General features: G+C 37.4%; 1 protein-coding gene across 1 annotated transcript; it reads left to right on the forward strand.

Annotated features, from left to right (window-relative positions):
- Window positions 1-1,630: 1,630 nt before the first annotated feature.
- Window positions 1,631-22,240, forward strand: LOC114352950 (sensory neuron membrane protein 2-like; the record flags this gene model as incomplete). The annotated part of the gene is made up of 5 exons (XM_028304726.1): window positions 1,631-1,798; window positions 2,509-2,666; window positions 5,978-6,119; window positions 21,250-21,510; window positions 22,002-22,240. Coding segments are annotated over exons 1-5 (920 nt in total), but the record flags the coding sequence as incomplete, so codon positions are not given.
- Between the last annotated feature and the right edge of the window lie 224 nt (window positions 22,241-22,464).

Raw genomic sequence — 22,464 nt, forward strand, 5'->3', positions numbered from 1 at the left:
AGAACTCGAAACTTATCTGATTGCTGCGAGGGTTCAGAGTTGGAGACACCATAATCTCTTAAAGTCTTCACTACCTCCCACTTAGAGGTTTTCAAGCTTCTGAGCTAGACCGAGCTCAGTATCAAGATACGGCGAGTACATCACACAACTTCGATTCACTGACGATATTGTAGTTATGACTGAGACCTTAGTAGACCTAGGTACAATGCTCCAGAGCCAATAAGACCAATTCCGGCAATAGATTCGCCACCGGAGCCACCGAAATTGCGCCACCGGAATTGAAAAACTGTTACAAAATTCAAATTATAAAGAAAACTATAATTCTGATCAATAATTTCTGTATGCAGATACAACAAAACACCAAACTTTAATCATGTTAAAGAATCGTTTAGCATCTAAGTAAGTAGCTTTCACTCATACACTTGCCAGCGAAATTGAAAAATTTTGTATTCCTGTGCCGCTGATACTAATATTTACGGGTCTGCTGGAAAAACAATACCACAAGTCGCAAGTCTTTATAGCCCGATCAGGAGGACACAGTTGAGTGATGCAGGGAAGAAGAACTCTACGTCTCTCAAAGCTTCTTTGGAGAAGTAAGAGAGTGTCGAAATTGAGCCACTGTAATTGCTTTTTTTCGTGGGACAGTTTTGAAAGGCTATTTAAAACACTTAAAATATGAAATATCACATTTCTTTCATATCATTTGGAAGTCTTATTTAATGTATTTTATGGCTATACTATTTTTAAATTACTAGAATCCCCGAGAAAGAAGGAATAACACAATTTATGAGTAGAAATAGAGTTAGGACGCGCCACCGCTATTAGATTTTGGGTCTTTGAAAATTTTTTTAGTACATAAAATAACTACCTATTGTCCTGAAGACTTTGCTATCGTGTAAAACGCTGTATAAACTATATACAGAAAAAAAATCATCGCTCTAGTTACATTTCTCCCATCGATTCTCAGCTCCGCCGCGTAAAAAACGTGTTTGGGATATTCACCCTAATCGTTGATTCGCCACCATTGTGATTGTAATTTGTACTCGTGCAATAATTGAAGTTTAAATTACTATCAAATTGGTTTCAATACGCATTCGCAAATCGTAAATCGTTGTACTGATTACAGTATTTAGTGTCGTTATCATGAGCTACTACATGTTGCATAACTGCATTATCTTAATTCTTCGATCGAATTAATTGTTCTACAGTTCCCAATAAATCAGTGAATCCTTTTTGATCTTCATTCTCATCAAATTCTTTTTGATGTTATCATGAGGAAAATTATGCAATTTAAACTGTAATCTATTTTGTATTATGTAGCTACCTATTTTTTGTGCAGTAATGAGAAGATAACGCAAAAAGCTACGTAACTAACTTTAATAATAAGAACAAAGAGCTCAATTTATCATCAAGTCATAAGAAAATAACTATTACGTACTTTAGTGTAACTATCTTCATTTTTACGAACGTGACTTTCCTACTTACCAAGTAATAAAAATAAACATAAATCCAATTAAACACCTGTTATCATTTTATACGAATTAGTAAAGATTCAGCGAGATTAAAATTATCGGTATCGTAAACACCCGCAATGCTACTTATCATTAATTTCATTAGGTTTAAGTTCACGTGTGGTGGTAGCTGATTAATTAATTAATTAATAAATAATTTAATAAAAATGTGCAGTGGAATGGTTTGTGGTGTTACGACGCTGGTGTTGGGGGCAGCTCTAGTGATCGCCAGCAGCATTGTTGGGTTTTTGGTCATACCCGGCATCGTAGAAAATGGTATTATTAACGTAAGTATGGAACTGCCATAAACTAAATTAAATTATTAAGACAACCGTAATCGCAACATACTACTACTCGTTCGCTGACTTGCAGCTTAAAAAAGTTGTCATTAATTACCTACTCGAATGATAAATCTAGTCCTTTATAAGCAGCATCTACAAGGCTGTATCAAGCTTAATGCATATTAGCATTATTACTAGTTACAGTACTCGTAATTGGAAAAATGTATAATTTTATTTTGCACCGTGATACACTTCATACTTACTGCTTTAATCCCTACGGTTTATTAAAAATATTGGTAACTAGAGTATGTTGATCATAGACATCATAGTGTGGTAGTTTTGAGACCCCCATGATCAAATATTTATTTTAACACAACTTATGCATTGCGAATCAAAAACCTAAATTATTTGCCTAATCTATGTAAAAAGCCTCTGCACTTGTTACTTATTTTGTATCCTTTCTGGCGAAATGCGTATCTGACTTGCTGTACATTGCTATTAATCTTAACTCAACTCAACCATGGACTTAATTCCTATCTCAGCCATCGTCCACTGCTGAACATAGGCCTCCCCCAATGCTTTCCATGTTGCCAGGTTGGTAGCGGCCTGCGTCCAGCGCGTTCCTGCTACCTTAGTGATGACGTCGGTCCACCTTGTGGGTCCCACGCTGCGTTTTCCCGTACGCCGTATCATTTTCATTCATTCCTATATCTCAGGAGGTGATACTGCTGAACGACACAGAACAGCTCGAGAGGTTCAAGCAACTGCCCATGCCTCTAAGCTTCAGCATCAGGCTGTTCAACATCAGCAACGCCGAGGAGGTTCTCGAAGGAGCTGTGCCGGAGTTGACAGAAGTGGGGCCGTATACTTATAAGTAAGTTTGAAATTAACCACGAAATTCATCATCACCATCATCATCATTTTCAACCATAGGACGTCCACCGCTGAACATAGGCCTACCCCGATGATTTCCACAATGGTCGGTTGGAGGCGGCCTGCATCCAGCCCCTTCCCGCTACCTTTATGAGGTCGACGGTCCACCTTTTGGGTGGACGTCCTACGCAGAACCAGATTTTTTTCTTCCAGAAGCATAAAAGATACAACAGGACACAACAGTTATTATTTAGGTATTAATTAAAGCTATAATTTCTTAACTCATGTCGACAGGCACTTACTTATAAATAATACTTAGTAGGTTAATTCTAAACTAAGTAACGTGAAACTACGTAATTTACAAATTCACGAAAACACCAATCTCTGAGGTTTGAGGTTTCTTCATTTAAAAAAATATACGAGTGTATTCTTATAACATTATTAAAAATTATTATTGACTCTAAATACCTATCAGGCATCATGAACATCACAAAGTTGAAGAACTTTACTAAACTTTACCGTAGGCAGAGCTTAATAATAACTTATAACTCAAGCTCACAGCGCAACCTCGTGGCTGCAATGGATTTTACTGAAATAATATAAAACCTGCAACGATAAATCTAAATCTATTTCTATAAATCATTCAATATCACAAAGACAGAAGACAGATGGTTATAATGATCAGTGTAGAGTTCTACATAAGAAACAACATGACATTAAACCCTCTACCAAACGCAACCCCTTAAAATGAAAGATCTCGGTTGAGTGCAACAACATAATGCGGCGCTAACAAGATTTTGTACGCGTGCGATATTGCTGGCACAGGTTGACAATACAAGACGACTAAACGATTGTCTCCCAAGAGCCAATATTCAGTTGGTTCATTTAATCACTGCTTGTTACTTATTTTTAGCTAGCAATACCACTGCATTATTGCTCTCTAGTACCCTAATACCTGAAAGTCTCCAAATGATTTTCGCGGTCTCGACTCTATCCATCTTTCTCTCAACGTTGATGAAAGACAGAGCTGGCATATAATGAGGTAACCGTTTGAGGAGTAGACCCTCAGCTTATTATCCTTCGGGACAGTACTCATAATATTGTTTCTCTCGGCGCGACTGTCGCCACGTCCTTTGAATAAGCAGTCGTTGATCTGTAACAGAAGCGGGAACTGGAATCGCTCGCTTTACGCTGTCAATCTAAAATAGAAAGGTTTTTTTATCTGTGATTTTGTGCTCGGTGTACTGGCACTGGCTGAAATAATGGCTATTGTACGAGTAATGTGGTATGTAGTTAGTAGCATAATGAAGGTTATAATGTTTGTTTAATAAGTCAGATTTCAATAGATAGGTATTGGTGAGCGCATTTTAAAGTATTTGTGTAACGCTTTCAAAATCAATGTTTCTCTTAGGATAAGTTGCACCACCTAACTTTGACCGTAACTTCGACGATAACCGGTTATTTTTTTTATGGAGTTTGACAGATTTTTGACGTTTGGTAAAGTTAAAGTAACATTCGGTGCAAACTAGCCTTAGTATAATACCTAACTTGTTCGTAATTGAAGAGTAGCTACATTCGCTTTCATAAACTCCGCTACACTGAATGAGTCTGTTAATAACCCTTTGCTATCACAGACTTCACAATACAAGCGAAAATGAAGGGTGCCGGGATATTGTGTTATATTGATATTATGCGGAGTTATCAAACTTCAGTCAGCATGGTGCTAGCAAATTTGAAACAGCACTGGGTTTTGATTTATTTCAGCCTTAATGCCAGGCCATAAGGTTGACCATAACTACATACCAATCGCCACTAAGCCTGTAACAATCCGGAAAATTCGCTTTGAGTGCGAGTTCCGGCAGGGGTGTCTGGGCTGGGGGTAAACGAGACGGACGGATGACATTCGGTCTGTTGTGCAGTGTTTTGTGTTCGCTAAAACATGTCCGAAACTGTTAATTATTTCTGTATACCGGCGTTTATCGAGTTGGCATATTGTTGATGGTAAGTTGTTGAAAGTGCAAAGGCGGTTGATTTCACACAATAATATTTCAGAAAAATGGTAATTTTAAATAGCTGACTTTTTAAGACCCAAAATTATTGTTGTGTTTTCGATTCAATTAGATTATAATATCACATTACAACTAATAGTTTGCTACTTCATTAAGGATGATAACTATATCACATGATAGAAATGCGATCACGTATCAATATATCGAATGCTGAAGAAATTATATTAAGAAACACACAAAGGAAAGTTGCAGCAAAACGTGTAGGAAATTCAACTAATGAGCGAAATGAAACTTTTAATTGCTTCGATCTTATACTAGATATTGATTTCAAAGCAATAAAGGTAGTTACTACTTTAAATTAAGCTTGCTTTTCAGGTACATAAGAGTTCTCCTAACCATAGTCAGTCAGTATTATACATTAAAGAAAAACGAGTGAGTAGGTACTACATAGTTGACAATTTACGAGTCTTATTTTTCCCAAGATTGGGCTATTGATTTACCATATCCAGGAGCTTAGAAATTGAACTAAACCTCAAGCTTCGGCGGCATTTAGCTTGTTCACTGACGTCACAGCTAGATAAATGCTGCCTCTGGGCCGCGCTCAAGCACGGCACCTAAAATGACAGGAAAATTGTTTCTACGCTTACCGCGCGCATTTACATTTTGTAGTAGGCAGGGGAAACAAGAAGCAAGACGGTTGTAATAAAAATACAAGAGTATATGGGAGTTCTTTCCATCAGAAATCTTCTCTTTTGAAGGTGTCTTCACAATACACTTTGCTCAAAAATAATGTTTCCCAGTTTTTTCTTCTACGTCTACAGTGGAACGTAGGCCTCCCCCGATGATTTCCATAACGATCGGCCGCTACCAATAGCGGCTTGCATCCAGCGCTTTCCTTCTACCTTTTTAAGGTCGTCGGTACACCTTGTGGTTGGACGTCCTACGCTGCGCTCTCCGGTACGTGGCCTTCACTCCAGAACCTTGCTGCTCCATCGGCCGTCAATTCTGCGTTTATTTCTATGTTTGGTGTAGTAGTTCTAAAACGGACCTACTATGCCGAGAGGTCCCGGGTTCGATTCCCGGCCGGGCAGAAATTGAAATGATGAATTTTAATTTCTGTGACGGGTCTGGGTGTTAGGTACTATGTATAATTATGTATGTATTTAATATGTATATGTAGTATATCCGTTAAGCTAGCCATAACACCAGCATATTAATTGCTTACTTTGGGGCTAGATAGCGCTGTGTGAAATTGTCCAAAGATATTTACATTTTTTTTTATTTAGAGACGTATGCTCCCCAGGATGTATCATGGCAGAGAGGTGGAAGGCATGGAGGAGGATGTGCTGCGCTACAGATTGCTGAGCCGATTCGAATTCGATCCTGAAGCCTCGTTCCCGTACTCCGACGACGATTTGGTGCACGTCACCAACATTGCATACCACGTAAGTATTTTATGTACCTATTTAAGTAGACTACTATTATTTCATATTAAGATTATTATTGTTAATTTCTCAATAACTGCAGCAGTGATATGATTGTGATGGTGGAATTTTCTAATGCCTCCTGGAGGGAAAGTATTTTCAATACTGTAGATGGACAATTTTACTTAAAGAAATCATTCCTTTATTTTGAAATGAAATAGAACTGCATTCAAAGATTTCCAAAAATTTGCTTGTCACCCCCGGGAATCTACCAACTACACTCGGCATCAAATAAATCGCACCTCCCGCGACAAGCACTTATCAAACGTATGCATCCCCACTTCCCACCAATATTGGTACCATTTGAAAGCCTAGTTCTAAACTTCATTTCATTAAAGGAAAGGTTTTTACCCCAAAAATGTGTCTTTAGAAGGATCCAGAGTAACTTCTTCAAAAAATAAGTAGTTACGCTATAGCCATTTTTTATGACTATAAAACTGTTAAGTTGGGATTAATCGCTATCCATCTGTTAAAGAGGACACGTGAGATCTTTATTTGGTTTTATAACCATAAAAATTGGTCTAATTGATCCCAGAGGTGAGCCCAAAGTGAGATCTATTTTCAAGTCACATTTATGGTATATGTTAATCATTTATTTAAAAATGAAATGTTTTTTTCTTTAAGGATATTTATTGGGCTTTCAAATAACACCAAAATTGTTGGGGTAACATGATTGTGTCAGAAGAAAATCTTTAAAGTTCGCGTCGCGGAAGGTGCGGTTTATTTGATGTTGAGTGTATATTCTGTTTAAAATTACACCCTGTAATTTTATTGCATGGGTCGTTAGGGTTAAGTCTCTCTAATATACTTGATAAATCAAATTAAGGCCTTGCTAACACGAAAGATGAAGAATCTGCCGGGAATAAGTAGATGTGATCATTCCTTTCATATTTAGTAGCATTTTTCGTTGAAACATCTCATCTCATCTCATTTGGTCTCAGCTACGAGTAATATCACGTGGCATTAGTCATAAGCCTATTCAGAAGCCTTAAAACGGTTGTATAACATTTGAAAATGAGGTTATCACACACCTTTTTACTCACCCCTTCACCAATCCTTACTGTGTCATGCAGTGGGACGTAAAGTAGTCTTACTTTTGCTTGGAAAACAACGTGTTTGTTTGGAGTCTGGACTAATCAGTAAAACATTATGTTTTGCCTGAAATCTTCACTATGTTTGCTGTACAAAAGCAGACTCTTTTTTTTAACCGACTTCTTTTCAGTACTGAGTTGATTTGTCGCGCCCCCCGCCCTGGACTTTGACTTTTAAACTACTTTATCGAGTACAGTCAGCGTTATGAATCACAATTTACTTTAAAAAAACATTAACACTATAGCGTAGGTACTACAAATAAATCAAAATAAAATAAAATAATAATTTAGACTTCAAAATAACGAAATTCCCACCTGTAGGTACTATAATTACTCCCTTTGCGACTAACGGTTCGTACAAATTAATGTACAAGTTAGAATTAGTTTTGAAATGGAAATAACTGTGGCATCTTAATTATATATAACTAGCGGCCGCCCGCGACTTCGTACGCGTGGACCCCGTTTTACACCCTAGGGATTGAATTTTCCTCAGAAATCATTCGATTTTTTCTCGCCGTAAAAACCATCCTTGGATTTCAACGAACATTAAAAAAAAGAATTGGTAAAATTGCTCCAGGCGTTATTGAGTTATGCGCTTACCAACACATTTTGCGATTCATTTTATAATATACTTAGAAAACTTAGAAAATGAGTGTTTTGCACCAAAAATAAAACTTAGGTACCTACGTTACAAGAGATTGAAGGAAGCTACGTTGAAAGATTTACAAAAAACACACTTTTGAAGTTAGTATTAAATCTCGTTTGATATTTTACTGGTAATTCAGGTAGGTAGGTACACGGTAATATGCCTTTTCATTTTAATTTGACTGTGGCCATTAGTCATGCCGGACAGCTGTTGCATTACAGTCCATAATTGCTGCATCTCTCCAGGTTTCCACACGAATTTTACTGCTTGTGACCGTAAACCAGATTAAATTCAGTGTTACTTTTAAGTCAAAATACGATTTCAAGAAATGAGCTTCTTACCATTTCATAGATAGCAATAAACTGACAGCTGACAGCTACGCACAGCACATACTTACATCTCTCGTTTCCGCACCGCACCACTCTTCTCCGCTCAATCTCCGCTCCGCTTGTGGAAAAAGTTTCGCCGCACATCTATCATCTCCGCATCGCTCCGCTTTGGCGGAAACCGGGCCTAATGTCAAGAAAGACAATGTAAGAAACAAAAGACCAAACGAAAAAGCATTAAAGCGCATCACAGTTAAGATGATGATGCTTCAATTGCCTTTGAGTGTACTTGTAGGCTGTTGTTAAAGTAGGTAGGTACTCGTACTTGTTCGATATACCGTCGTGTATGTTGGCATTTGTGTACGATCGTCCACTCTTGATCTGATCAATGATGCATTACAGGTGAACCAACTTTCAAGTGATCACGCGATCGGAAGCTTACGGTGTATTCATGAGTTTCTATTTTTGAAACTGACTGTACAATATGTTAGAAAAGACGTCAATACGTCGATAATTTCAGCTATAATTTACAGCTTTGATAAGAACAAAGTGCACTGAAAAAAACCTTTAAAAATATGGCTTTTATTGTTTCGTTATTTTCACTACTGAAAATGCGAATTTTTTACGTACAGCTTCGGGAAGCCTCCCTCCCCCACATGTTAATTTGAAACCAATTAATGTTTTTCGAAGCAATAACATCCAAAAATTAATGAGGTAAAACGATCGCGAAGAGAAAATAATTTTTTTTTGTGTATTCAGAGGCGTAGCGTCCAATTATTAATATTTCGCCATTGTTTTTCTTGCAACTCCTAGTTGCGCCTGTAATTTTTTTATGCACGATAATTGTTTCCAATCAATCTAGACCTCTCATTTCAATGGGAAAGCATACAGAAGAGGGTTGATCACTTTAAGCTATCAATTAAAATAAATACCGCACAAAATAAAATGTATTGTCCATTTCATAACAGTAAAAAATAAAACAACATGACCATACTTTAGGGCTTTTAAAAAAGCTACCTTATGGACCCACTTTGGCTCTTTCATTTATTTTGTTACAATACAAATCGCATCGTATTTAAAGTGTTATATTTCGTCTCATGCTGGCATAGGTTTTACATTTGGCTGAGAGCGAGTTACTTGATCTGATCTTTGTGTTGCTATGCGAAAGACAATTGATATGCTCTTACTATCTAAGCTTCCGTCTGAATTTCATAAAAAAAAAACTTTCCATATACTCGTACTGACTTACTGTTCCTACATTATATCATTTTGTGTAAAAGGAGCTTTCGATAAAAGCTATTTTGAAATTTTGTCTAATAATGTCTCCACATTACCTACTTAAAAATGTAGGTACTTTACGTCAATTGTGTAACAGTAATTGAGTAAATCGGCGATTGAGTAAAAAACTTTTCTTTTTGATCATTGCCAGAAAATACAAAATCTCCAATTCTGAACCACGTTGCATCAATAGCAGCTTAAAGCGTACCTATTGAAGTGTCCATTTTTCCAGGTAAAGGCTTATAAGAATCGGGCTGGAGATTACACTCTCCTCGTTAGCTACTAATTAGGTCCTCAAAACCTCCTCAGTCTGACGATGATCGGAGTAAAGCTGTTCCTATTAAAACCGGCCAAGCACGAGTCGAACACCCATGAAGGGTCCCGTACCAACGCACAAGTTGAGCTATGTAACTACTATACTTTCGTGATCATACCTTCGTTGGAGGCTCCTCGTTTCTGTTTAAATTATCTTATTAAGCATTATAAATACCTTTTTCTGAACCAATTTCAGCAGTCAACTTATTTAGACAGATAGACAGAGGAGTTTTAAACGTACGGAACCCTAAAAATGGTGCACTTTGTCCGCTTTACTTTATCCGTGCAAGCGCTGAATTCTCCGTACAAACTGTAGCCCCCATCAATGCAGACGAGGATTTTATGTAATCCCTTGTCAGGCGCTCTGACTCCTCAATACGACACACAGACACCTACAAGAATGGCCTTTGGCGAATATCGCTTCTAAAGACTCAGTCTGTTGAATGTATGTTTAGAAACCTGCTGGTAGATATTGAAATATCGATTATACTGAACTAGCGGCCGCCCGCGACTTCGTATGCGTGGACCGCGTTTTATCCTCTTAGAGATGGAGTTTCGTAAAATCCTTTCTTAGCGGATGGCTACACCCTATAAGGAACTTACCTGCCAAATTTAAAGTTTGTAGGTGTTATAGTTTCTGAGATTTCGTGATGAGTAAGTTTTACCTACCTTTCACTTTTAATAATGATAGTGTCCCTACTGAAATTTAGTTTACCTTGGGTGTACCTACAATTTGTTACTCATTGTGCCCACAGAACTACAGATATCAAAGGAAAGCAGATACCTACTTATTTAAATTACCTCAAGGATTAAAGGGAATGAAATTGAAGACGGCAAAATACCTTTCCAATCATATTTCTTATAAAAAATGAAGAGAACCCGTGCAAAAGCTTAAATCAGATTCAATAGATTAATCAGAGACTAGGTACTTATTGGCTGTATTTTTCCGAACGTCGCTTTCTGAATAGAAGCAAATCAATGATTGAAGACACGGTTATAATAAATATAAAATGTTGTAATAGAGATGTAGAGTTTTATTTATCGACATCGAGTTCACAACATTCACAATTCTGGTTAAAAAACACCTGATTATGAATAAAAACATTTGAATTTGAATTGGAATTTGGGATCAGCATTCGATTACTCACACAATGTAACATTCGTAATATTAGAGCTCACGTCTCTATGAACAACACAAATCAAAGTTACTAGTTTACTGATGTATCGAATAATGAAATATCGATAACTATAAATTTTTATTTACAACTTTAGCTATCGGAAAATTACAGCGTGTTTTCTAGACTATCTTACATAGTTGAATATCCAAGATAATCACGTCGTTAAGTGGAAAATTCTACAAGGAAAGTAAAGGAAAGCGAATCAGAATAACTAGCTTGTTATTTATCTTGAATACTTACGGTTATTGAACCATGAAGTTAATATACCTAGAAGAAGGAATATTAACTTTATGCATTAAACCGTGTCTTCGTATTGAAAGGTAGGATAGATACAATAGTCGGCCATTTTATGAAGTGGTTCAGAACGGAGTCTATGCTGAGAGGTCCCGGGTTCGATTTCCAGCCGGGCGGAAATTTGAATGATAAATTTTAATTTCTCTGACGGGTCTGGGTGTTAATATGTATGTATTTAAAAAGTATCTAAGTTGCTTACTTTGGGGCCAGCAGGCGCTGTGTGAAATTGTCCAAAATTTTTTTTTAATTGCAAAGTACGAGTATGTTCTTAGAAAATAAGTATAACATTTTGCTCTTAGAAAATCACTATGGAAATGTACATGTTACAAGGTTTGCTTTGGCGATTGATGTAGTAAAAGCTACAAACTTATCTAGAATAGATAAGTATGTATTACTCCAAACCGTACAAAGAAAAAAAAACTTCTATTTCAAAAAGAATCTAAACGTTTCAGAACGCAAATTACAAAACCGTGCAACTGCCAATAAACGTATTTTCCGTTAGTCTATTAGGTCTAATAGGCTAATGGAAAAATTGAATAGCTTTTACCGCCATTTTCCGCTAAGAAACCTCTTTAAGCCTAATAAATGAAATTTTCAGAGCGTCGGCAATCACAATGAAGTTAGAGCGAGCTCAAGCTAGAGCGTTTCATTGTATACTCGTACTTTCAATAAACGCATCATTGACAGTGATTTAACCTAATAGCTAATAAACTAATGGAAAAACTAAATGAGCTCTTACCACCATTTTCCGTTTAGAATTCTCTTTCAACGCTAATAAATTGGCTTTTCATTTGCCACCGCCACTCACACGTCGTGAGCTTTACTCAATTTATTTATTTATTTTCTAAGAAAAGCCAACAGCGTTTTTCTAAAATTGTTTTTCAATTAAATCCAAAAGCATGGCAAATAACAGTTACTGTATTGCTGATTAGAATGTGGATAGGTATACAAAGTTAAATAGAAGCTGTCGTTATACACTGCTAAGGCTGGGTTGCAACCATCTTACTTTAACTTTGACCAACGTCAAAAATCTGTTAAACACCATACAAAAAACACCGGTTATCGTCATAGTTAAGGTCAAAGTTGGGTATATTGTACCTACCCTATTACTTAATTTGACTTTATAATAATTTTGCATGTGCATTGCATGTTCCTTTTCTCACTTAAATCTGTCATTCGTTTGAAAACTACATTAAATCGATCATTTCTTGCCCAATGAACTCTGATCTGTAGTGCCTCTCAAGTCTCCGAGGAAAGGGGTGATTCTGCGGCGCTGCCAATCAAGTTGCTGCAAGTGGGTATTAGCACCTAAATGTACTATTAAGTGTTGAGTATTGAGCAGTATTAGGTAGGAAATTCATGCGCTATACTTACCTACTTATCCTTTTTGATATTACTATTTATAAAAACATCTTTAATTTGTAATGTTTATTTGCGAACCTAGTTAAAAATAAATCGATACAATTTAATTTACGAATAGCTGTGCTCCGGATCCCAAAATCTGACATAACTATTATCCCATAACAAAACTAAGGTCCGATTCGATCAAACTTTTATCCGAGAATAACTCTTGGCTCATATATCCATTTACCTAACACCCTGTATAATATTGGCAGTGCCCAAGTCAATAGTGCGCTGCGAACAGTTTATATGATTAATTTTAGTGATGTTTGAGTTGGTATTGAAATATGTATAATATGATCGTTAAAACGGCCTAACAATATTTTTATGAACTCGATTATACCTACCGATCTATAATTATGAAAATATTGGAAGAATTTACACAATCTTTCTGATAAGAGGATTTTGAGGATTGATAAGTTTTCACTACCTATCTAAACATTGAGTACGTCGGCACTGAGGCAGGTGTACTGATTACGTGTGCAGTTTATGATTAGTTATCTATTTGAATAACAAAATTAATTTGTGTCGAGCGAACATCAAGCTTGTGGCTATACAGATCATCTTATTACCAAAATTGTTTCAAAGACTGTTGCACCGCGAGTTCGTACATTAATGAAATCTATTGCTAATGTGGTGGTTTTGGTTATGCCATAAACTAACAAAGCCAGTTATCCTGCTTGTACTCGTACGTAGTGGTAGGTTTTTGGGGTATTTGTATAATTTTGTAATACTATTTAATTGTTTTATTGTTCACTAGGTATTTATATGAAAATACCTGAAATGCTTGTATAGCGAACCGGACCAGAGTCCTAAAGACTTTGCGGCTTAAGACGAACTTTAGTTTTTTTTAAAGAATACCGGATTCTACGTCGTCAAACATTTTAAACTTAATGGGTCAGGTTTCTTTTAATAAAGGATGAACAAAGCCTTTGTTTGACGACAAAGAAAATAATCAGCATTGAAAGTAGACGGCTCACTTCTCTTTTCTAGAAACGCGCTATTGCCTAAGGAACAAGGGGATTAGGTTTAGGTATTTAATAAAAATAATAAAATTCTTTTAGGAAAAACAACGCTCATTTCTCTTGCATCCCCGACCTTTATAGGATCAAAGCCTCTACAGGTAGGTATTTCCTCAAGCTTGCGTTCTTTTAGTAGAATGCTAAGTGCGTAAGTAATTAGTATTTCCTTAATCTTAAATTCCTTTGTAAGATACGAAGGGTAATAAGATGCTGGTAACAATGTTGTTTCACTTTGTAAAAATTTTCTTCAACCCTTCGAATATTAAGTAGGAATATAATTCTGAAATTAGGAATGTAAGTTTTAAAATGAACTTATGAATAATCGAATTTATGCTCATGCTAAGAATCTAACTGTTAAAAGAAAAGTGTTAATAGCAAATAATTACTGAGACAAAGACCACGCGGACGAAGCCTCTAGCAATCTCATAATAGATAAATAGATTTCTGTAGGTAAGTATAATTGCAAAATACATAATTGCGTTTCCATATTAACTCGTATTTTTATTCCCCAAATGAGTATGATGGCGCCCTTTGATGTCGTTCGATGGCCCACGGTGAAGTCGCCAAAAAAGGCTAAATAAACATGGAGCACACACGAATGCCCCGCTCGCTTTGACCGATTTTAATATTGCGATAATGTAACGCAGGGCAATCAAACTCGTAAATAACTATTTGCACAACATCCCTTTATTTATCAAAGTATTTCTCACACTGGATGCGTCCTGTAGTTTGCGGTCAGGTCAAATGACCGCAGCATATTATACCTGTCAGTTTGCGTTCTTTGTGCCCGCACTGTCAGATCGCATCAATACAAAATGTCCGAAAGTTTCGGGATTAGATGATTAGATGCGGGATGCGTTCACTTTGACCTGACCGCAGACCGCAGAGCCCATCCAGGGTGACAAATCATTAAGCTATTGCCGTTTTAGTTGACATCACATACAGTGACTCATCACAAGCTGGTCTGGTCTGGACATACTCAACGAAGGCGAGTGAGCTTTACTTGTGTGTACGTGTACATGCACATAACGATAATGCAATGTCTATCAAAACTTTTGAAAAAAACAAACAGAGCGAGCCACCACACATCTAAAACTCACTCGCCTTCGTGAATCGCAACAACTACATACGTATACTCGTTATGCTCTCTCGTCTATTGGTATTTAATCTGAACGTGTTACATAACATAATATCATTTAAAAGGCTGTATCTAAGGCTGAAATATTTACGATTTAAGATATTGTTTTATACTTAGTTAGTAATTAGATACTTATGCTTAGCAATCTACATCAATAAATTAATGTTTTTATAGGTAAGCCGACATTGCCTTCAAATATTTTTTGGAAAGTGGGTAATAGCTAGTCAGCTACATCCTCGTGGTTTAGAACACTATCATAGATGTATTATGTTATCAGTTAAATAAATTAAGTAGTACAGTATTTTTGATAGCAATGCCCTCCAATGAAGAATTTGCAATTTACCTAATTCTTTATCTAAGGCCTATAATAACGTTTAATATCACATGATTTATGTTACTCATAAAATATAATGCTTAAAACATTACTTTATTAAAAATCACTATCTTTTGCCGACGTCTTCGTCTACTAAGTATGTGTTTTAACGGGACCATATTTAATATTACTACACTTATTATTATTATTCTGTGATATAACTTACAATTCTCTACTAAAAAAAACTTTTTCTTCTACTCTAGACTTGTTTGATAAGGAAACAAACGCCCGTATTCACAAACATTACTATGAGGTCTCACAGTGCGCGTGGACGCACAGGCTGACACATGAACCTATCACAGAGCTCTATTCCTCGCTGTGCGTTCGATTTACTGCTTAACTTAAGCAAGCATCGTTTGTGAATACGGGCGAAAGAATCAGAAATCACGAGTAGGTACAATTTTGTAGTGCCAGTTGACAGAAGCTTCCATAAAAATAAGAATAATGAAACAAGAAATGGTTAGCAGATAAATTAATTAAATTCATCCGTGCATACCCGCACAGCAAGCTTCCGATGATACGCTTTAGATAGCAATTAATAAACTGAAAGATAATTGGTCCGGTGAAGCAATTACGCCAATTAAGAGAGGGCCGAGGCTCTACTGTTGTACACCCCTCGGTACGTTCGAGCTTACAAAATACAGAGTGACCCATAAAGAGCGTGCCGAAATTAAGGAGATGAAAGACTTGGATGACCATTGACCATCTAGCATCTATACAAAAAAAATATTTTAATAAAAATATCACCATTTCAGAGATACGTTTTTTTATGTATTTTTAAACTCTCAATTTTGAGCCTATCGGTTGTTGCTGCGTGTATAAATAAGCAGATAATTGTCTTGTTCGTCTTGAAAAATATCTAGTCATTTGTACACACAGCAACAAGAGATAGGCTCAAAATTGGGAATTCTAAAAAACATTTCCTAAAGTTTGGCACGCTCTTTATGGGACACCCTGTATATACTCGCAGGTATTTTCCGCAGTCGATGATGCTGTACGCCGCAGGGGAAACGATTTTTGTATCGTGTTTCCAATATTGAGATTTTCTCTCTCCTTTTTTATCTTTTGTAAACGTAGTTAGCAGCTCATCAAACTGCATTTTTGTTGCAAAACTCAAACATCAAAATGCCTGAAAGTTAAGCTTCAGTGCTTTTGTCTGTGCAACTTACCTATGCCTTTAAACAATGTCCCTCTCGTTATTAATTTAGATTATCAGAATATTGTATGTATATAATAATATTAATATTGTCACGTAGGGTAGACTGGGTACGACTGTAACGACTCGAATATTATCGAACAATGCTCGGTAGGTGAGAGGTACAAGAAGACATATGAATTTGTCTTATCTTGTCTTAGCCTTACTATCTTGTTGCCCGCTTCCCATACACCTCTCACCTATCGAGCAACATTACAACGAATAGTCACAACAGGCTAGTTTCCTAAAAAACTTTATTAGTCCGTCAATTTTAATATAAAAAAATATTGCACACATATATTTTTAATTGTCAATTAAACAAATAATTACAAAGTTATAGTGCATTGAAGTTCCGCGCGACGTCACGGGCCTTTTTTGTTAAGCTAACTGACGGACTAATTAAAACTATGCTTTTTTACCCAGGAAACATCCCTACTGTACCTAATCTCCCGTACATACTGTTTCATAATCCAAATCAAATTAAACACTACAGGCAGGCTTGTAGCTTGCATTTCCCTGAAAAACCAAGCCGAAGGCTGAAATGTAGGCCGAAGCCTACGGGATCAGATTTTCCGAGAAAATCTGGCGCTCGAATAAACCAATTAGTGATTGCACTGGGTAGCCTGCAGGCGCATATCCGATGTTCTATTCAATTAATATACTAAGCAGGTACTATTGTTAGCCCTACAACCTTAAAAAATAAAGTAGAAATCCTTAAAGGATCACTTCAATTTCTCCTCGCACTCAGTATCTTTGCCGATTTCGTATGACAACTAAGTCCACGCATATTAATTAGTTTGTTAATTGGTCCAAATTATATCAATATATGGCAATGTAAACAGGAACTTGTAATTGCATGTTTTGAAACTTTCCAGTAAAATCATAACCCAATTAAGGTTATTTTTATACAAAAATTAGGTCCGAAATTGAATACTGTAATCTCAAACTATTATTTGCCTCTATAAAATATCCTCAGCACGAATCATACATTTCAATGCGTCCAATCAGAAGGACTGACCCAGTTTGCAGACGGTCCCCGGGCCTTCGTCCGACCCAATTAAGTGTCTTCAGTTCTATTCCTTGATTTCTTCCCCTGACCTGCACAACACCAAAGGGAGTGTACCCGTGTCTTTAGCCTACAAGACTTAATAGTAAAATGAAAAAGGTATGCTAAGAAAGCATGATCAATTTCTTTTAACACGCAAGTGACATCGTTATTGGTTAGGGCGCGTACATATTCTTCATTAAGGAACTCTAGGTATATAAAAATACGTTAATTTCGTTGTAATTTTTAACATCATGACTTTGGCAAATATTCCATGGACTATTTGAAATATAATTTATGCCTCACTTGTATTAACTTCATAAAAGGTGCAATAAAATACTAGCTAGAACTACCTAATGAAAATGGTATTTACACGCATGTGAAAAATGGGTGTTTTGGCAGCTAAGCATACGTTTTTGCTCTAATGTATTTGTGTCAATATTTGACGTACCTCGCCTATTCCGTCTTCAATATTTTAAATCTAACTTCATCATCAAATACAGTATTGCGGTTGCGGGAGATAAAGTCACTAGCATTAATGAAAATGAAATAATTATCCTTATTGCTACACTAACGCCCGTATTCACAAACGATGCTTGCTTAAGTGAAGCAACAAATCGAACGCACAGCCTTAAATAGAGCTCTGTGATTGGTTCGCATGTCACTATGTGCGTTCACGCGTACTGTGAGACCTCATTGCCTCGTTACAATTTTGTAGCAAAAGGCGCCAGTCTCTGCATAATGCTGAGCTACAAGCTCAGCGCTGATCTTCAGACTGGCCGTGAAACTGGTCATCACCAATTTCATTCACATTGTGCTCCATTAAGCTAGCGTGTGAACACACGCTAAGACTAATCGAGTGAGGCAAGGGAGTAAGTAATGAATGACACGGTAGTGGACACCTATTAACCCCTACGTGTTTGCCCATTACCGTGGCCCGCCGCACGGTCGCTGGCATTTGTCAAGGTTTATTCCACTTTGTTCACCTGGGGTGGAATTTTAAAGCTGATAAACTAACTTTGACCGTAACTATAACGATAACCGGTGTTTTTTGTATGGAGTTTGACAAATTTTTGACGTTTGTCAAAGTTAAAGTAAGATAGTGTTCTTATTCCGCCTCGGAACCACTTCACACGTATCACTCAGGTTGATATTAATTTGACTAAAACGGTCGCCTTTGTTCGCCTAAGAATTAATTCACCCAGGTCTTCGGATCTGATAACTGAAGTTGTCCACTGTCCACTTTGTTCACCCAGGTGATATAACCCAGGTGAACAAAGTGGATAATCATTTGATTCATTTGTCAAGCCCTGACAGATTATTATCCACGATGGAATAACAGGCCGTAGTGGATGCACTAACGCTGGGTCATTGTGTAATAGAATGACGTTACTTACACGCTAACCCATGGGTGGATTTCACAAATAAGCGAGTTTTAGTAAACCTAGTTTTAAGGGCTGTCACTACTTGCTGTCACCTGTTGCTAATAAAGGAAAATATTTTGTTATTAATTTACAATGATTAAAATAAAAAATGTATTTCGTAATTAATGGGGATGTTGCCTGGGTCAAAAAGCAAGAGTTTTAATTAGTCCGTCAGTTAACTTATCAAAAAATACTCTATACGTATTTTTCACTTTTTCAAACTAATGAAAATTTCAAGAGATAAAGCGCCCCAAAGTTCATAAGAAGAGGCCCGTGACGTCAACGCTTGCTTAAAAATGCCGCACGTTGTGACGTCGTGCGCAACTTCAACGCACCATAACTATGTAATTATTTGTTAGATTGACAAATAAAAATATATGTGTCCAAAATTTTTTGATATTAAATATTACGGACTAAAAAAATTTTTTTAGGCAACTAGCCTATTACAGCTAGTTTAGTTTTGCAGGGCAATCGAATACCGCACTTAGCCTCATGGACATGTGCATTATCATCATGTACATGATGTACAGCTAGCTAATGCTCTGTTCATAAAAAATAACTAAATTATTTTCTATTATGACAGCAAACAATGGTTTTTTGTCACAGCTGCTCTTATACTAAACTAGCGGCCGCCCGCGACTTCGTACACGTGGATCCCGTTTTACCCCCTTAGGGGTGGAGTTTCGTAAAATCTTTTCTTAGCGGATGCCTACGTCATAACATCTACCTGCATGCCAAATTTCAGCCCGATCCGTCCAGTGGTTTAGGCTATGCGTTGCAATAGATCACTATGTCAGTCAGTCACCCTTGTATATTTAGATTCAGTAAAACTGGCTTGATGAAATCAGGGTGGATTTATCAGTTGGACACAGTTCGTCCAGTGCCGTAACTAGTCTTTTATGCGCCCGGTGCGAGAAATATAAAAAAATGTAACCTTTTTGAATAAAAAGTAACCTTCTNAGCGTGCATGAAACAAAACTAGATACTGGTCTGGTCATTTCTGCGCCCTGTGCCTGGGCACCGCTGGCACCGCCCTAGTTACGGCACTGAGTTCGTCACACATTTATATCAATTATCAGGTCACAGTTGCAAGTAGGACTGTTATCGAACTTGTGTAACAAATAATTGGGGTGATTAACATCGTAAACACCGTAAATCACCTGATAAACATAAATTAGATCGGGTTTCTTATCCGTAAGATTCTTACCTAGAAAAAGGACTAGACGAAAAGAAAACTAGTTAATATTTTCTAATTATCATATCAAATTATCTAGCAAAGCTGATATAACGGCGACTGAATATCGCGTAAAAAATTTGACTGAAGTAATGCAGTATCAAAATATTTTTTTCAACAACATTTGACAATAAATTACGATAGTAATGTTTCAAAATCGAAACGATCTTGTTGTTAGTCAAGTGTCGCGCGATAAAGATTGTCTTCAGAAATCCAAGTAATCACTCAAAGTAGCATCCGATTTTTCTTTATGTGGAGGATACTTTTGAATTGCAAGTGAAATGTTGTAAGATAAGTTAAATTACTTTATAATTAACGAAAAAAGCATGTTCAGCTCTTTTCAGCGCTCGAAGTAAGAGCCTTAGCTCAGTAAGAGCTTGCTTGCGACATAAAACATTTCAGATTCAAGTTCGAAACAAAATGTTTTTCCCATTTCCCCTGTGATAAGCAATAAAAGTTAAATGTTTCACTCTGCCTCAGGCCATTAAGCGTTTATTTTCAAGCTTCGTGCTTTATTTCATAAACTTAATACATAATGTTATAATATAAATTAAATTATAAATATTCAGTGATATTACTTACCTACTATCAAAACAACAATTTGACTTAGAGTCCCTTATGGGCCGCTGAAAGGAAAATATCTTGAAAAGCGATATCGATCGATGGAAGGCTGGACAAAAATAGATTTTCCTTTTCAGTTAAGTATTCAAAGCCGGCCCAGCCTTTTCCATGTCAATAACGAACCTATAATAGCATCTTATTGATTTTTGTACCTTACGTAGCTTAGCAGGATTTATTAGTGCACTGTAAAATTAATCCCTCTGGACACCTGCTTTAAGCAAAGCAGATATGTCCTGCCGGGCTCGTAATTGAAATGGCCCATATTACACAGTTTAGTTTGCCCGGGGCGCATCTAGCGGCCTGGATTTAAGCTCGTAATGTTTATTGACAGATTGTGGAAGAGCGGGCGCTGTGCTAGCGGGCTGGGGTGGGGCGGGGAGACCTAGGTTCTACCGGGCCTGGGGTACACTTGTGTGCGTGGGGTGGCACGCACACTACAGCCGCGCTAGTGTGCGGCTGCCTCCCCGCTGCACACTCGTGCAGCCTGCACACAGATGCATTTTGTTGTAGGGTGTCCTTCAAGCGGCGAGCGAGCTGGTGCCCGGGCTAATGCCGCTTCTCAACCTGGCTATGGACGGGATCTTCGGCGACCGGAACGCTCCGATCGCGGCGATCAGAGTAGGGGATCTCCTCTTCGATGGCATCAAGCTGTGCGAGGGTCCTGGCATCGTTGGAGGCCTCGCGTGCGGCATCATCAGGGATCTTAGCGAGAGCGTACAAAACATGGCTGTACAAGAAGACAACTCTATAGATTTCTCCGTGATGGGCTATGTATGTGCATGAAGTAATATTACTAATATTATTTCATTTCTATTAATATTTCATGTAAAAAGGAAGTTGATTTAAGATAAATATCCTAGAGGACCTAGACTAATAAATGTGATATCGATTCGATTTAATATCACGTTGTTAATAGAGCGTTAACACTTTTAATAGTGATACCTATCCACATTTATGTAGGTACAATCGTACATGTATCGTTTGCATGACAGTACAACAGTTAAAAATATCTTTGTCGAAAATATTAACGAAAATATGTACAAGTAGGTATAGGTACGAGTATTTGTTTCAAATGAGCCTTATTGATCTTAGTACCTACTTAATTGTTAGCGTAATTATTTACTTGTAGCATTTTCATGTACTCGTAGGTTAGTAGCTTAAACGACCGGTTTTTTTAATGAGTGCTATTGAAATGCTAGGAGCTTATAAAAACTTTTCTTCTGCGGTAAGCTGTTAAATAACGTGACCATGTTTTTGAACAGCGAAACAATAAGCCCGGCAGTCTGATGGAAGTGGCCAGAGGCATTGAAGACCACTTCAACCTAGGGCGGATTACGGCTCTCAACGGCCTGCCGGAGCTGCTTTACTGGGCGGGCGCCGACGACAACATGACGGGCAGCCCCACGGTATGCAACATGATCAACGGGACCGACTCCGGCATATTTCACCCTTTCATCGACACCGAGGAGCCGCTCTACGCACTAAACACAGACATATGCAGGTCAGTACCCACACACTCAAAGCTTTTACCAATGTGTGATTATTTAGTGCTCACTCACACAGCCTCAACTCGTCACAAATGTGAGCTACGGGCTGGTATGCATGTGATGGTTGTAAAGGGTAAAGGTCGCGTCCCGGACCGTCTCTAATGACAACGAGCTTGTCGCGATTGGGATCGATATTTTAATGTGACGCAATGAAAAAATGCGCGGTTTCTAATGATGT

The sequence above is a fragment of the Ostrinia furnacalis genome, unplaced genomic scaffold (assembly GCF_004193835.3).
Source record: "Ostrinia furnacalis isolate ACB-3 unplaced genomic scaffold, ASM419383v2 OfSCF0155, whole genome shotgun sequence".
NCBI lineage: Eukaryota > Metazoa > Arthropoda > Insecta > Lepidoptera > Crambidae > Ostrinia > Ostrinia furnacalis.